General features: G+C 35.3%; 4 protein-coding genes across 4 annotated transcripts; 3 read left to right on the plus strand and 1 right to left on the minus strand.

Annotated features, from left to right (window-relative positions):
* The first annotated feature begins 1,353 nt into the window (after positions 1-1,353).
* Positions 1,354-4,177, plus strand: LOC129566253 (SET and MYND domain-containing protein 4). The gene is made up of 7 exons (XM_055442055.1): positions 1,354-1,835; positions 1,986-2,171; positions 2,400-2,534; positions 2,606-2,807; positions 2,903-3,246; positions 3,328-3,748; positions 3,807-4,177. Exons 1-7 carry the CDS (start codon positions 1,484-1,486, stop codon positions 4,105-4,107), a joined length of 1,941 nt encoding a protein of 646 aa, XP_055298030.1. The 5' UTR covers positions 1,354-1,483; the 3' UTR covers positions 4,108-4,177.
* A 573-nt stretch (positions 4,178-4,750) lies between these two features.
* LOC129579560 (odorant receptor 4-like) lies at positions 4,751-6,187 on the plus strand. Its single transcript, XM_055469714.1, has 4 exons — positions 4,751-5,554; positions 5,636-5,837; positions 5,895-6,050; positions 6,134-6,187. Exons 1-4 carry the CDS (start codon positions 4,779-4,781, stop codon positions 6,185-6,187), a joined length of 1,188 nt encoding a protein of 395 aa, XP_055325689.1. The 5' UTR covers positions 4,751-4,778.
* A 3,094-nt stretch (positions 6,188-9,281) lies between these two features.
* Positions 9,282-14,335, plus strand: LOC129566004 (RNA polymerase II-associated protein 1). Its single transcript, XM_055441532.1, has 14 exons — positions 9,282-9,571; positions 9,660-9,877; positions 9,948-10,781; positions 10,870-11,120; positions 11,187-11,347; positions 11,443-11,597; positions 11,666-11,748; positions 11,826-12,033; positions 12,154-12,287; positions 12,386-12,929; positions 13,014-13,104; positions 13,168-13,410; positions 13,523-13,710; positions 13,776-14,335. Exons 1-14 carry the CDS (start codon positions 9,445-9,447, stop codon positions 13,962-13,964), a joined length of 3,426 nt encoding a protein of 1,141 aa, XP_055297507.1. The 5' UTR covers positions 9,282-9,444; the 3' UTR covers positions 13,965-14,335.
* LOC129567081 (general odorant-binding protein 83a-like) lies at positions 14,249-15,033 on the minus strand. The gene is made up of 4 exons (XM_055443686.1): positions 14,936-15,033; positions 14,593-14,866; positions 14,451-14,515; positions 14,249-14,387 (listed from the first exon to the last, which is right to left on the minus strand). The coding sequence occupies exons 1-4, from the start codon at positions 14,981-14,983 to the stop codon at positions 14,370-14,372; spliced, it is 405 nt and encodes a 134-aa protein (XP_055299661.1). The 5' UTR covers positions 14,984-15,033; the 3' UTR covers positions 14,249-14,369.
* Between the last annotated feature and the right edge of the window lie 1,461 nt (positions 15,034-16,494).

Consider the following 16,494-nt stretch of genomic DNA (forward strand, 5'->3'; position numbering starts at 1 on the left):
GCGATGAAAACTCAAACACTTGATTTCCCCTTCATTCGATCTGAGTGCGAATGATAGTAAAAAATATGTGGATTCATGTACAAGTAAATATTTTGTTTATTGGCATCTCATCGTACATAAATCGTTTGTTGTCTCCTGCGTGTGAGAAGAAAAAGGAGAGATAGTAGAAATTTGTTTCGATTTTTTCTTCTTTCTTGCAGATTAAGAGCACCTGAGACTCTCCGACTTAGTCGGTTGTTATGAATTCCATTGAATAATTCCGTTTGCCACATCATTAATGCCCAATTCATGGTAAACAAAAGAAGTGCTCGGTTTTATATCGATTTATGATGACAACGACGAAAAGAAATCAAATAAACCAAATATATTGTGTGGCTTATCCGCCAATAAGCATCCCATAAATCTTCCCATCGAATCCGTATCAAATAAATTTCAATTTTTCGCACTTCTTCCAAAGACGTATTAACATTCAGATGTGAGATTTGGAGAGAATAAGCAACAGTTCCAGTTTTTCTTGTTTCTCAACAATGTATGACGAGATCAATGAAATTGGGGGAATTTTTTTTCCGAGAAAAAATCTTTTCTTCCACGTACTTAAACTCTTTTTTTACATTCCATTTGACACAAAAGCAACAAAAGAGTGAGCATGTTCAATATACTGAAATAAATCTCAACTCAAAACGTTGCTGTACAAAATCATCATATTATACCAGTTTCTCCGAGAAGTGTTCATATATATGTAACTTAAACACAATATCGAAATGAATATGTAAAAAGTGTTTCGAGGCACTTGTAATTCGTTCGTCGATATTAGATGCTCGGCAACAAAATTCAGCCCACATCTAGAAAAAATCGATTTATTTTCGGTGAGATTTATTTCCAACTATTTTGCATGTAATTGCCATTCTGCCACAGTGTTTAGTGTGGCTATATGCCACGAACGTGCGCGCACATCCGTACACAAGGAGTTCGTCATATCGACGAAAATAACATTTTCAACATGCGAACAGCCGGCATTATAAATTTCACGATATATGTGTGTGTTTGTCTTTCGGCAATAACAACTTGAAAATTGGATACTATTTTTGTTTGCTAGCGTCTATAGTTTTGCTGGCTAATGACCAGATGTGCGCGCGTAAACACACAATGAGAACAAAAGGGACACTAACCATACACATTTCATTTGTTTCGCTGAAAATTGCCGGCACATCAAAAAACCAATGTATGTCGACACACAGACAACAACAACTCAACTAATTTATATATATTTAACTGATGGATGTGATTCTCTTGCTCGTTTTTTGAGCGGTTGTGCGTAAAATTATACTCGCTACTGAAAACTCAAACGAGCATTTTCCGTTCAGTTATATACTGGGCATAGACTTGCGAAAAAGCAATACCACGTTTATCTTCGCTATTTCAAAAAGTTGAAAAATTGTTCGAAAACAAATAAAAAAAAGCAGCAATCACAAAAACAACAAAAATGGATAAGGATTACACGGAACTATGCAGTGAACGCACGATTTTTTCGGAGCAACAAGGATTTTTTGGTGAAATGTTTGATGTTGTGAAAAATTGTTGCACGGAAAAGTGGTTAAACACAAAATTTGAAGCATTACCAACCGATGATGAAAAATTTCGTTTGTTATTTGACGAACCGAATGTGAGTGATATGTTGCTGGGCACATTGGAGCACGTAGCATCAGTTTATCGGAAAAAAGATTGTTCGTTCTCCTATCAAAGACGTAAAGAAGGCGAAAGATTACATCAGAAAAATGACTTGGATAATGCATTAACACTTTTGACATTTGCCGTACTCCGTGCTCCAGCCAAAGGTAAAGAAGCGAACAAAATCTTGAGTTGGTGTGTGTATGTGTATGAAAACATTGAGCCAAATAAAATCGGAAAATAAAATCAAGTGATTAGAATTTCAAAGGGCAAATCGTGAGCGTTAACTTAAAATGAATTTTTTCCCCATTTCATAGGTGTTGACATACGATACGATGCTGGATTATCGCTAGCATTGGCATTGTGGTCTCGATCTGCTGTTTTACTTGACCTAAATCGCGGAAGTGATGCATTAGTCGACATACAGAGCGCTATTGATAATGGGTTGGATGATGTGAAAAAGCAGCTTGAATACTATGTGCGTCTAGCTAGGGCAAATGCGAGTAAGTGCACGACCAACTAATTTATATGCAACGACATTCACTACACATTCGATTTCTGTGTCATTTCGATGGGATTCCAATGGGTTCATCGAATGCAGTCACTTTTTGTCTGTCATTGAATAACGCATTCAGCTCTGATGATAAACCGAGATAAACACACATGCAATGCATTCGGATGTCAAAGTTTTACCAATCATTTCGCTTTTGTATTTGGATTTGTATTTTTAGTGATCGGAAACGAGGGTAAAACGAAAATTTGTTTGAATCTGGTGAAAAATTTCTGTGGCGCCGGATCACACTATGACGCAATCGAACATCAAATTAAGCAAATCAAACCCAGTCCGACGATTGAAAAAATCGAAGGTAAAAATATCTCTAATTGAATCGATTTTAATCGTTTTAATGTATTAATTAAACGTTTCGTTTAAATTTAGTACCACGTCTCAGTGACGGAGAACATGCAACGCTGAAATATACAACAAACAAACTTGAAATCCGATCGGCGCCAGAGTGTGGAAATTTTGCAGTTGCCAGCAAACCGATGAAAACCGGTGAAGCGATAGTTGTTGAAAAGCCGATTGCGGCATGTTTGTTGCCAAAATATTTTGGGTCTCACTGTTTGCACTGTTTGAGACGGTATGCCTAACACATTAAATCAAATTTCAAATGCTTCCCCCCCTATCAAATCATATTAATTTGAGTTAACGTTACATGTAAAACTCGAAAAACAGAATCGAGGTGGCTTATGGCTGTCCAAATTGTGCGGGCGTTGCATTTTGCTCGATTGATTGCCAAAAGAAAGCTTGCTCCACATATCATGCATATGAATGTAAATTTATGGACATGATGATTGGTTCGGGAATGTCGATTTTATGTTTCATTGCACTTCGCATGATAACGCAGCATGCTTCAGTTCAAGTGGCCATTGAGAAAGGTCGCCAGGTTACACAACTACTGTGCACCCATTCCAACCAACGTAAAGCAACCGATTATTTGCAACGAACAGTGATGTCGGCATTTCTATTGCGAGTCATGCAAAAGAGCGGCTTCTTTGGACGTCGCACTTCGGAATCGGGTAACTATCATAACATGACAAGCTGGGCTATGAATTGGTTGGTTAATAAATGTATTTCGTTTAATTTTCCCATTCAAAAAGCATATCCGAACAGTGAACCGGAATTTGAAATTGGTGGAATCCTGATTGGTTTACTGCAGGCATTACAATTTAATGCACATGAAATTTACGAAACGAAAGCATTCGGAAGTCAACAAAATGTCGGTGGGAAAAAGACGATTTACGTCGGTGCAGCTATTTATAATTCAGCGGTTTATTTCAACCACAGTTGTTATCCGGATGTTATACGACATTTTGTCGGTACATCGATTGTACTCAGTGCATCGCATCCAATGCAACCAGGTGAAACGATTTCGGAAAATTATGGACCCATTTTTACAAGGCAAACGTTAGCCGTGCGTCAGAGAAATTTAAAATCACGCTATTGGTTCCAGTGCGCGTGCATTGCTTGCAAAGAAAATTGGCCAATTCTGGACAAAATCACAAATAAAGCACGGTTGCGGTAAGCAACTACGGGCGACAACTTTAAATGACATTGAAAACTTTACCTTAATTTTCAGATGCCAAAACTCGGAGTGTACTCACTTGTTTAATTATCCCGAACGAGCGAAGAAGAGTGTCAAGTGTCCACAGTGCAAGGGTATGACCAATTTGGAAGTGCAGATTGCCACTCTCGCCACTGCTGAAGACCTGTACCGAACCGCTGCCGAGCACATGGATAGAGAACAGCTCAAAGAAGCGGCCAAGTTATTCTTTGATGGCATCAATATGTTTTACTCGGTCGCAACACCGCCACATCGTGACACTCACATTGCACAAGACTCGTTGCGAGTTTGTCTATCGAATATTGGTCACATTTAAAAGTATATACATAGTATTTTTGTAGCTAGAAATTGGAATAGGGTGGAATAAATACAATGGCAGGCAAAAATGTCAATATTATCGGTGGTTTTATTGAAATTGAACAACCTTTATCTGGGACACTGGGAAAAAAATTATTGCTCAATTCCCCGAATTGCGATTGAAAATAAACTTGAGAGAAAAATATTCAATGTATCGATAGATTGATGGGGGAATTCGATAGAATGTTCCAACCAAATATTTGTTATTTGACCTGACTTAAACCGATTTAATATCACTAATTAAAATATACAAACCATATTATTTGGCTAGATTTTCCAATGGTCACTGATCATGGTCAATTTGATGATACATTTTTTGAAAGTTCAAGTTTCTCATTTTTCCTTTATTCAGCACACAAATTGGCTTTGAAATATTGAAAAACACATCGTTGATGTTCGTAAAAAGTGGTATTTTACCACAAATTACTGGTTATCAATATTGAATTCAAATTTCATATACTGGCGCCCAATAAAAAAAGAGAACAAATACAAAATTGAATATATTGATTGAATAATTTAAGCGTACGCATCAAAATTCCATGCTCAATATTTCAATATAAAAGGCAATTCTCCACAATATTTTATGCTTAGTCTGCCTTCTTTGTGTGGTATAGAAAGAGTAATTTAACAATGAAATCGGTTGATTTTATTAAATTGCCCCTATTCGTAGTCGCCATTAAGGGACTGGAGGTGAAAACAAGTTATAATGGTGAAAAGGCATATTATATAGTTGCAAATTGGCTTTTGCCATTGGGTCTTCTGAATACAATGCTAAATGGATACGGTCAATACGCGGTGATGATGGAAAAGATAAACGACGGTGCAGGATTATCAGTGTACGGTCGCCATGTTTACCCATTTTTTTACATAATATCTTTGGTGACGAAATTATTTACGCTACTGTACAAACGGCGTCAACTCAACAAATTATTACTGACTCTGGATGATGTTATGCCGCGCACGGGAAAAGATCAAAAGGAATATCGCCTCGATGCATTTTACAATCATATAACGACATTAACGCGTACATGCGCCATCATTGCAGTGTTTGCGATCAATTATGCAAGTTTCAGTCCAACCGTTGTGGCCTATTATAAATCAAAAACCAATGGAAAAGATTTTGAAATGCAATACCCATACGAATCTTATTCAATTTATCCAACACAACGGATTTTCTTTCCGATTTTCTTCTTTTCACAAGTGTGGGAGTCGGCCATCAATATTGGGGCAATCAATGCCATCAATTTCATGATCTATGGCATTATTGTTTTGATTGATATGCATTATAAGCATTTGGCAAAGAAAATCATCTCTTTTAATAGCAGTGAATTAATGGTGGTTCGTGATGACCACAAAGATTATGAGCATTTGATTTGGTGCGTGACAAAACATAATCAATTGGATGGGTGAGTGAGCATGAGCAGTGATTTGATTCATTTATATAATATTGACAGTAATTCTAATGTGCTTTTAATTCCACACAATAGATTTATTTATCAGCTCAACGATATTTTCTCAATCGCCAGTTTGGTCAATTTATGCTGCAGCACTTCCATCATGGTTTTATTCTGTTTCATGGGCACAAATGTGGCGTCCACAAATGATTTTATCCAGTACTTAATGAATGCTTTTTCGTCCATTGTCGATTTATGGGTCATGTGCTGGTTTAGCCAAAAGATTAGGAATAGCGTAAGCCCAAAATATGCAACTCTAATCTCGTTCTTATGGTTTTTTGTCTCGTTTTAGAGCTCATTTATTCCGCAAAGTGGTTACGAGAGTATTTGGTATACGAGAAGCACAGGCTATCAAAAGGGAATCGTTATGATGGTCCGAAATAATCAACGAAATTTGCATTTAGAAGCTTTTAAATTTGCAGATCTTTCGATGGAACGATTTTTAAGCGTAAGATGATTGAGCTTTAACTGATGACAGTGCTACTTTTAAATCGAAGATTTTATTTCATCGTTATAAATTAATTTCCACAGGTTATTCAGCTTTCTTATCGAATTCTGGCTTTACTTAATAATGTTGAGGAATAAAAGTGAATTTGAAATGGCTATAATTGAATTTTGGGCGGAAGAGCTGTATATTGTGAGCATGTGCAATATTTTATTCATATCCAAAGCAAACAAATCTCTTATATCACACGATTATAATCAAGAATGTAGACTCTCTGCAGCACCGTTGATTAGTGACGGCGAAATCACCTGTAAATAGCTGGAAGTAATTTCGACAAATTACGAAATACTGCATAATAACTCCGATTAGTACTGAATTTGGTCGTCATAGATCGACGACGCTGCAGAATGTCTTGACACGAATTTTCTTTGGGAATATAAGCGTGTGCCTTACATAGATGAAGTGTTATTGATTATTATCTCGAACAGATGTTGGCACCTAAGCAATTGTGTGTGTATATATTTTCAAAAAAAAGATACTACAAAATAATTTCTGCATTTTGACTTCAGGGTCGACGGTTTTGGTGATCACGAACACCACCCTATTTTATAGTTGTAATGTACCTTGATAATAATAAATGTAATCTTATCTTTATATTTTGAAGCTGTTTGTTGATTAGAACTCAATGCGTTAAACCAGTTTTCTGTGTATGTATTTCAAATTGAATTTCATTCTTCTAAGTGAACCAAATCGCTGGGGAAAGTATTTCGGGTCATTCTGGATACCTACAACAAATGATTTGATTATCGCTGAACACTTTTTAATTTGAGAATCACAATATTTTATCTTTACCATAGATTGGGAATAAAACTGTGTCGCTGAGCATAAAAATGGGAATACAGATCTGTTATATCAAGAACCGAACATGAAAAATTATTTCGTTAAAACGCAACATGAATCTCCAGTCAGCATGAATGTAACATGAGCTGCGGTTGCTACAGTATTCTTATGATGCGCTTCAGTGTGGCGCAAATTCATGTTGCGTTTTTACGAAATAATTTTTCATGTTACGTTCTTTCGCATATTGCTTCTTTGTTATATTTTTTCGATTGTTCTGTTCATGTTGCATTTTTCAGTTTGATTTCATTCATTCATTTACCAAAGTGAATTCGATGTGCCGATAACACCAATGGAATTTTTACACAAAATACTATATTAGAATAAAAAAAATGTGGTCAACTTATTTTCGATTTTCGGCTGTGTTGCGACCGTCTACATGGGAAGTTTCTATGAAAACGTCGGAGTGTCGGTGAAATAACATTGATTCACATGGTAAAATGTGCACATGGCCGAATTTCAAGTATTGAGCAAGCATAATCAATAAAACTCATCATTTGTACAATTGGCGACTCCGAATATTTCAATTTAACACATTGGTTTCTGAAAAAGTAGAGAATATTTGCATAAATGGTTAAAAATATCAAGTTCTTCCGAATAATTGTATCAGGAGTTCAAAATTGTCAGCATTACAGAGAGAAAACATAATCGAGCTCTGCTTATTGTACAGCATCACTATAAACGAACGGAGTATCTAAAACCATAGCGCATGGAAAATACATTGATAAAATACGGCAACCAAACAAACATTGCAAAACTTCAACGCATCTGAGAGTTTGAGAGAATCTGTGCTGTTTTCACTACAGCAAATATTCATAACACGCTGACAACGACTGTGGTTCTCCGAAGTCGAAGCTGCAATCAATGTTGAAGTCATTGTCAATATGTTTTTCTCTCCGTTAAAATTTAACTACAAATTTAGAACTAACTTACGGTTCATCAGGAAATGCTTGGTACTTTTTTGTAGCAAATTCCTTTGCTGGGATGTTTCCTTCGATATTACCGAGAAAAAAAACTTTGCTTTTACATATTTGATATTTCGTCTTTCGAAGAAATCATAGTTTTTTGTCGCCCAATTATAAATTGCATACGATATCAAAACGGCCAATAGTAGTAATTCAACAAGCATTTTGATCTTAAACAATGTGACAATCAAACTAATTCAATAAATTATTATTTAACTGCAATTGTATTCATTTTCGATGAAACAAAATTCATAGATTTTATATCAACACAAATCTTTATCATTTTTAAACCCTATCTACAATGTTATGCCACTGGGTATAACCTATGAGTTTTAGCTCATCTATGATTCTAACAGCCGTTTTGGAAGACAAATATAACAGATCTTCTTTGACGATCAACCTTCCATCGACCACGAAGTTGTAGTCCATATAAGTTTTTGGGAATCATTTAAACTATAAAAATGAAAACCATATTCCATTGAACCTATTGAAAATACGTTCAATTTTGGGATCGGAATTTATTTATGTTTTTATTAAAAACTCCAAACAGGAATAATTCCAATTCAAAAACAAATATAAATACTCACTTCAATGTTCTTTCTCTGTTAATTTATCACGACGTTAGATGTTCAATGTTTGGAAGGTCAACTCGAACTGACTTTATTTATACCATGTGTTGCAAATTTGAACGAAATCAGTAAGCGGCATTTGCTATATATACTTAATCGCAGAGAGCAATCAGTGTTGATTCATCATACTTGAATAAATGCACGGACAACCAATTTGTGCGATGATTTGATGTTTTTTAACTGATGTTTTCATAGCAGTTGTTCTGTAATTGACTATTTCATTGAACAAAGCGTAAAACACACATAATGTTATCATCAGTATCATCACATTCGGATTCAAAATTTACACCTTAGTCTGAATTGCATTCGTATTCAATCCTTGAAAGCTCCGAACAAACTGATATCACTCGCCGTATTTTTATCAACTTTTAAATCATTAATTTATATTTGATAAAACTAAAATGGAAACAATTGTCGCAAAATTTGGACGTTGTCATCGTCCTTAACCAATAATAGAAATAGTATCGAAAATGAATCGAACTTTTTGGTTAAAAACAATTTCAAATATAATAAGGAATTTGCACCACATACATAAAGTGTACCGTAAAAATATCTATTTCGTTGTAAGTAACGAAACCGCTTGTTTTACGTAAAAAATGCTGGAAATGCCTAAAACCTCAAGAGTAAACCATAGAAAAAAATATTAAATGACGTCCAACGGTCGATTTCAAATTGAACGTTTCACTGGAATAAACATATTGGAATATGCAATTCAATGTCATTGGAAATCACAATAACAACATGACTTTGACGTTTCATCAAAACATACCTCAACAATACATACCTAACCTCAATTTATTCGCAACAGATGTAAACATTTGTGTTAGACGTAAAATAATGTTAAGTGCGCTGAAAAATCTCCTATTGAGTTTATTACGAATTTTTCTGTTTTAAAACTTGAGCAAAATGATAAAACGACCCAAGGCCACCGACACAGAGGATGATGTTTTGCGAATGCAAAATGATTTCCTGAGTGAACAAAAAAAGAGTACGGATTTTCAACCGGCTGCGAAATTAGTTAAAATTGAACCAAGTGAGTAGTGCTGATTGTTTCGAAAAAAATTCCATCGTTCATTGAACGGCATTGCAATTAATTTTGTTCTGATTTAATGTGAATGTAGCCAAGAAGTTGTCAAAATTTGCACAACAACGAGCAAAGCAGTCTAAAGCGTTGGAGAAAGAAAAAACCAGCACAGAAAGCGGTTTCACTTCGAGCAATATCATAATTGGGAATATCGTTGAGCGTAAGGAAGATGTTGACCCCGATCGAAATGTAGTTGAGAGTGTAACGTTTGACGATTCTGTGGGTTTTCCAAAGCCGCAGAGAATTGACAAAAAGGTATTGAATTTGAATTTATTGACAAAAAAGCATTTTTTGTGTTTATTAACACATATTGAATTTTTTGAAGGTTAAACTCGAATCAACGGAAACCAAAAGTATTTTCGCTCAACTTCATTCCAAACATATTGAACCGGGCCCGAGTTCATCGAAGCAATCGGAATCAAAAATGGATTTCGGACTGAAATCGCATATTGTTGAAAATGCTGATGCTGCGTCGATTCACAATGAAAATACCGAATATCTTCAGAAGTTGGGCGAGGCGCAGATTTTAGAGGAACGAAATCGTTTGCTTGGATCAATGGATCCATCGATTGTTCAATTTTTAAAGGAAAAACGTAAATCAAAGTTGTCAAAAGTGAGCGAGAATGCTAGCTGTGATGTTGAAATGAAAGAGGTCAAACCTCAGCCATTGCCAGATATTGATTTACTTAAAGATGAAAACAGTAAGAATTGGTTGCATTTTGATGTGATCGAACCAGCCAAATTGGAATGGATGCGTGATTTGCCGAAAAATATGCCAGATCTAAAACCAGGCGAACAATATGAAGCTCGTTTTGATTGGAAAGGTGTACTATTGCCATTCAAACCAAAAGAAGACGATACAACGGCTACATCCACTGAATTATATTTGCATGGTGACGATTCGCATCGCCCAGGTTACACTTTGCAAGAGCTGTTCCGATTGGCTCGATCGACAGTTGTTCAGCAACGTATTTCTGCTCTTCGATCCGTTGGCGGCATTCTAAGCATTTACAATCAGGGATATTACGATGGTATTTTTGAGCTACCAATTTCGAAAGTATTCTTTCTGTTGCGATACGCCTTTGACGATAACACACCGGCTATGCTGGAAGAATCGGCCAAAGCCCTTTCAGCGTTGTTTTATAATGAAACGGATGAGGTATTTTCATTTTCTTCTCCTTTTTATTCGGTTTTTTTTTAAATTTGTTAAATTAAAACTAAAACTAGAAAAATTCGTGTCTATTCAGGTGTTGCTGGACATGACACACGACTGTTCATTCGATGGACTGGAACCAACACTGGAAATCAAATCGGATGAAACATCAAACAGTGGCGCCGATTTGGAGGATCAATTTTCCAAAATGAACATTAAATCAAATGTGATGCAAACACATTTTAGCGATGACGACGATAAGTTGTCATCGATGAATGATTTTCACTTGGCCGAAATTGATTTAGTGAAGTGCTTCTTGCGTACAAACATTCTACAACGCATCACGTATTATCACGCATTTGTTGACGAATAAGAACTTGTTGAACTACTGAAATGTTTCTATTCTTTTAGTTATATTCTCACGACGCTAGAGCTTGACAACACCACAAATCTGAGCTGTGTAAAGATACTGATTCGCCTGGCTCGCACAAGTCGAGAAGTTGCTGACCAAATCTTGTCGCATTCGAACCTGATCAGCAGTTTGATGAAGCAATTCGACAAAAGTGGAGATCGTAAGACAATCATTTGCACTGCATTCAACCATCATAATTCTTTACCCATAATCATTTCTATGCTCGCTGAAAATAATGAATTGATATGATTCCAGAAACACAATCTCGAGTCCAAAAGGCAAACATTTTCACATTGAAACTGTTCCGAATTCTTTGTTCGTATGGAGAACGATTCATTTATCACTTGCACAGTCAAGGACTGCTATCGATTTTGAAGACTGCCATTTACGTTCAGGAGAACAGCATCACAGTGAGTGGATTTCCATTTTTCTCTTTCACACACATAAGGATGAAACGATTAATATTCACTCTCTTTAGGTGCAAACGGTTAAAATGCAAATTGAAGCGGTACGTTGCACTCGCACCATCGTTGTAACGACCAAATCCGATGCATTGATAGAGTGAGTATTTTGGTAACAAAATTTTTTATTGATAATGGTTGAATTATTCGGTTTTCTCTCTCAAATTTCTGATTCAGTGAGTTGATGCCAGCGCTTCGTTACACGCTGGAGTGGATTTTCCAATTTGTCGTATTCCAAGATGAGACTCATTTTCTATTTCGACAATGTGCATCGGCTCTAATTGCACTGTTCGCCTCCACCAATTCTATGCATAGTCTGTCGGATAGGCTCAGTCTTTGCTTTTCGAAATGGTTTTCAATGGCAACACAATATGGCAATCTAGAGGTAGGTCCGACGAAAGTTCAACGTCGATTATTAATTCAGTGTTATTCTAGTTTTATTCAATATCACAATTATATGCATCTTAATGATTTGAATGAAATTTGCATCTTCAAAATTTTCCAGCTCTCTCAAGTTGTACTGCTAGCGACTTGTCTGAATGCAATCAAAATTCCGGATGCATTCCGTGATTTTCTCACACCATATTTATCAAACTTTTTGTCATCATCATCGTATCAAACTATGTGCAAATTATTATCGTAAGTCAGAGTTATTTTCTGCTTTAGATTGTTTTTTTGTGGTAAATTCGTGTTATTTTCGATTATTCTGGCAATAATTCATGATATATTTTATCTAGAAATACATCTGGAATATTGTCATCGTATCGATTCCGTCAGCAGGATCATAAGCAACTGCCACATTTGCATTCAATTGTGTATAATACGCGAAATTCACCGGTGTTCATTGTATCGGATCGGCCAACCATTTACTTCATCAGCAGTTTGTTGCGATTCTACAACAACACCAAGTGCCCGGACAAAGGGATTTGGCTCAACGATGGCATTCGCAAATATGTGGAAAATTTTGCACAAAATACCGAATTCAAACTCTCACTCAATTGGTTTCTTCGACACGAGATTTTATTCGTATTGGATCTTTTGAAATCACCATTTTTGCAACAGAATCTTCATGAAACCATTCAACTTCGATTGGCCTACAAAGTTATCGTTTGTTTTACTGAAACACAAATCAACGATGTCCTATACATTTTTAGCCAATACATTTTCAACATTGATATGTATGCACAAAATATGAATTTAACGGTAGATACAATGAACAAACTGAAATCAACCTACGGACGAGTGTGTGCAGAAACTTATCTCAATAATGCCGACGAACTGGTAAATTCGACTATATTACTTCAATTTCGTTTCATTTAATTTCTTTAAAAATTCTATTTTACTATTTATTCCACTTGTGAATAGGCTAGTTCTGAGAATTTCGACCGAATCCCGTTGCTGTCGACAGACTGGCCTGGCATGTTACTTTTGAAACTATACCAAACACCCGATGACGGTGAGTTTTATGTTCAATACATTTCGAAAATTGTAAATGTTCTTACAATAATTTTCCTTACAGCTGATGAATGGTTGTACTTGCCGGAGCAAGAGGCCATTTGGACAACGATCACATTTTTGGCACTTCAAAATATCAACGAAATCAAAACACTGAACTTAACCGAGCAATTTGTGTATGCAATGATTGCATTCCTTGGCAAGGAAAATGTATTCTTAGAGGCTGACATGAAGAATTCACTCGCTGAATTTGTTCGGACAACATTTAAATCTCAGCAATCGCTGAATTTTAACTCGAAATTTGCTGGTAAAATTGTGAATCATCACACAAAATGGCGATTTCTTAAATTATCAGTGATAATTTATCACTCAAAACTATATAGAAATGGAAACCATCACGAATGTTTTTGTCTTTTCAGGTAAATTTAACTTTGAGAATCTGTACATTTCATTTTTGGACCAGTTTCAAGGCGCAAGCTACGGTGATCACACATTTAGCCGTCTGGTGATGGCACCGTTGGCCCAAAAGCATAATATCAAATGGCGTCAGATGATTTGGTCAGAACATGTGCATGTATTGCGCTTCATCACTTGCTCTGAGCATGAGGTAAGTTGTCGAATTGCAATCGCTGAATCGATTTTTCTCTAATTTAAGATGATTTTTTTACGTAGTTGATTGGCGAGCTAAATGATTATCTGGAGCCTGCCGAAACCGATGTGGTCTTAATCAAAAGCTACTATCAGGCAATCAATTCGAATATTCTACTACCAAATACAGCACCATATAAAATTGCTCAACATCATTACAACGTTTATCGAGCGAAAACCAAACAAGACGAACAGAACGCGATGGAGACTTAAAATACGATTTTAATTTTTTTTTATTAGAAAAAAGACAAAGAACATTTAAACTGAGTTCACTGCGGACAACATCTCTTTTACGCTTACAGCAATTCGTACACGAATGAGTCAGTGTGACAGTTGGTGTGAGTGAAACAAAGTTTGACAACAAACAGTTTGGTTGTGTCAGTTTAAATCTAGGTTTAAATGTTCATTTCAATTGAATTAACTTTAATATTCGTTGAGAAAAAAGAGATAAAAAGCGATGAATGTCTATGTGAATGCAAAAACTTGTTCCAGAACAATTTGGCTTTATAATACAATTTTTTTCTAAATGATGAATTTCAAACAAATTTTAAAATAAAAAGAAGAATTACAAGAATACGCCCAAACTTATTTGTTATATTTCGAGATGTTTCGCTGAATCTATGGCAATTCGGAACCCTAAAACAGGAATTTTATTTAATAATGTGAATTGATTATCAATCTTATCGAATAGTATCTTACTTCTGGGGCTTTTTCAAAGAAGCATTTTGTTGTCAACCATGCTGTGTCACATCTCGTATCTCCGTCTAACATTGAGAATGATAGAATATTTCTAGACAACACAAATCTTTTATATAAATTTAACATTATTTAAATTGCTTACGAATTGTTTTGCATTCTTCAGAAACATATTTAGCGGTCTCGGCTAAACTTGGCGACAATAAATGCATTACATCATTAAAATGTATAGTTCCGTCTTCCTCAATCATACCAGCATGTTCAAAAAAGCAAAGAATATAGCATCCAAGCTTGGGAATGTCGGGTAGATTACCGTCTCGACTTTGATTTACATATTTTTCGTCTACCCCAGATTCAACAAGACATGCTTTTCGCATAATCTTTACTGCCGCCTTCAAGTGTTCTGGAACTTCCAAAGCCTACAAAAAGAAAATTCAAATACACTTTTCCACTACACAATCAAATAAAATATTAAATTGGATATTCACTGCCAAGCTTAGACCAACAACACCCAGCACCATCAATACAATTTTCATCTTTATGAATTTTTTGTCGGAGTTTTGCTATAACTATGAATTAATATTCACGATTGAGCTGCATTGATGTTAAACTCGTCATTTATATTGGAAAAATTTGTCGCAATAAATTTTGTAAAGTCATCCACATATGCAAGTTTTTGTCTAAGTCGCAATAGATTTTTAGAAGGCGGATTTGTTCTTAGAGAGTATGTGATATGTATGATTAAAAATTTTCTACTTAATGTAATGCTCCATCATACTTTGTTGTGGGTACTTGGTTTTTTCTGAAATTTCAAAATAATTTTTCTGAGAAGTTTCAGACAATGTGTCTCTTATTCCTATCGGACGCAGCACTTTTTTATATGATTATCAATAACAGCCTACAGTTCAATTCAATTGTAATGCTAGAAAATTAATGTGGTTCATATCATTACTTACATTGTATACCAAGCGCATATCGTATTGTATCAACATTTCGTTTGCATATCATTATCGGAAGTTGTATCTTGGTCATTCTCTATATTTTATTCTTAGGTCAATATTTGCATTTGTTCAAGTTCGACTTTATATATAAGGACCTTTTCCCGTGCTTTTATTAGCAAAGTCGCGGTCACGACATATCTTCTTTGTTTTTTTCAAAAGTCAATCCATTATGACACGAAACTAAACAATGACGCTTGATTTTATTTAGCGAGTAGCCCCAAAAATTACATTTTCAGTTCACATGGAAGCTGCCTAAAATACTATGTATAGCTATACTTCTTTCAGTTTGTTCGATTGTTCAAGACAATCAGTGAATTATTTTCCAATGCTGCCAATAAATTGGCCTGTGAGGGTTCATATGAGATTGCTTGAACGAATTTATACTCTTCACGGTAAGTTTCAGTCAATTTTTCAATAATTTTATTCTGATTTTTTTCCTCTATCTAATTTTAAACCCGTTCAAGCCATGATTTTCTGTTTTTTATTCATACAGATCTAGTTAAGATTTTCACGCAGTTCATTGACAATATTATCGCTGCATTTTTTGGCCGTTTTCTTGTATGTGTCGCTGTCCGGGTGGTTGTACATGCGATTGCTAATGTTTTTGTTGATGTTTCGGTTAAAGTCGCAACGAATCACAAATATTCGAAACCGAAGATCAGATATGTTTATCAAAGAAAGACTTGATTCAGTTTCTGTGATTTGGAAAGTGAATATGAAATCATCACAACTCTACAAACATCACCAAATTTCCAATAAAAATACTAGAGAATGATTTAAAACGTATGGCATTTGTTTTTAACCACTATGTTTGTCACACACTGAAAATTCAACATATTGTATTAGATTTGGAACAAATTTAAATAAATAGATTAATATGAACATAAAGTAAAGATAGTAAAGCACAATTTATGAAAAATCTTGTTTTTTTTACGTAGGAACAAAAAAATGAACAGGACGCGCTTTCAAAAAGAACGTTCATTATTATGACTGTACTTGCCGGATAAAGTTGTCATTAGCGCAGCAATCACATTCATGATAATGAA

The sequence above is a fragment of the Sitodiplosis mosellana genome, unplaced genomic scaffold, assembly GCF_009176505.1.
Source record: "Sitodiplosis mosellana isolate CC-2019 unplaced genomic scaffold, AAFC_SMos_1.0 Smas_scaffold_1, whole genome shotgun sequence".
NCBI classification, from domain to species: domain Eukaryota; kingdom Metazoa; phylum Arthropoda; class Insecta; order Diptera; family Cecidomyiidae; genus Sitodiplosis; species Sitodiplosis mosellana.

Bases quoted from the DNA above. Each gene is read 5' to 3' on its own strand.
- LOC129579560 (XM_055469714.1), top strand. From the start codon at position 4,779: ATGAAATCGGTTGATTTTATTAAATTGCCCCTATTCGTAGTCGCCATT. The intron at 5,555-5,635 runs GTGAGTGAGCAT...TCCACACAATAG, and splicing joins AAACATAATCAATTGGATGG to ATTTATTTATCAGCTCAACG. The intron at 6,051-6,133 runs GTAAGATGATTG...TAATTTCCACAG, and splicing joins CGATGGAACGATTTTTAAGC to GTTATTCAGCTTTCTTATCG.
- LOC129566253 (XM_055442055.1), top strand. From the start codon at position 1,484: ATGGATAAGGATTACACGGAACTATGCAGTGAACGCACGATTTTTTCG. The intron at 2,172-2,399 runs GTAAGTGCACGA...TTGTATTTTTAG, and splicing joins TCTAGCTAGGGCAAATGCGA to TGATCGGAAACGAGGGTAAA. The intron at 3,247-3,327 runs GTAACTATCATA...CCATTCAAAAAG, and splicing joins ACGTCGCACTTCGGAATCGG to CATATCCGAACAGTGAACCG.
- LOC129567081 (XM_055443686.1), bottom strand. From the start codon at position 14,983: ATGAAAATTGTATTGATGGTGCTGGGTGTTGTTGGTCTAAGCTTGGCA. The intron at 14,867-14,935 runs GTGAATATCCAA...TTCTTTTTGTAG, and splicing joins TTGTTGGTCTAAGCTTGGCA to GCTTTGGAAGTTCCAGAACA. The intron at 14,516-14,592 runs GTAAGCAATTTA...TCTCAATGTTAG, and splicing joins TGAAGAATGCAAAACAATTC to ACGGAGATACGAGATGTGAC.
- LOC129566004 (XM_055441532.1), top strand. From the start codon at position 9,445: ATGATAAAACGACCCAAGGCCACCGACACAGAGGATGATGTTTTGCGA. The intron at 11,121-11,186 runs GTATTATCACGC...CTATTCTTTTAG, and splicing joins AACATTCTACAACGCATCAC to TTATATTCTCACGACGCTAG. The intron at 13,711-13,775 runs GTAAGTTGTCGA...TTTTTTACGTAG, and splicing joins TCACTTGCTCTGAGCATGAG to TTGATTGGCGAGCTAAATGA.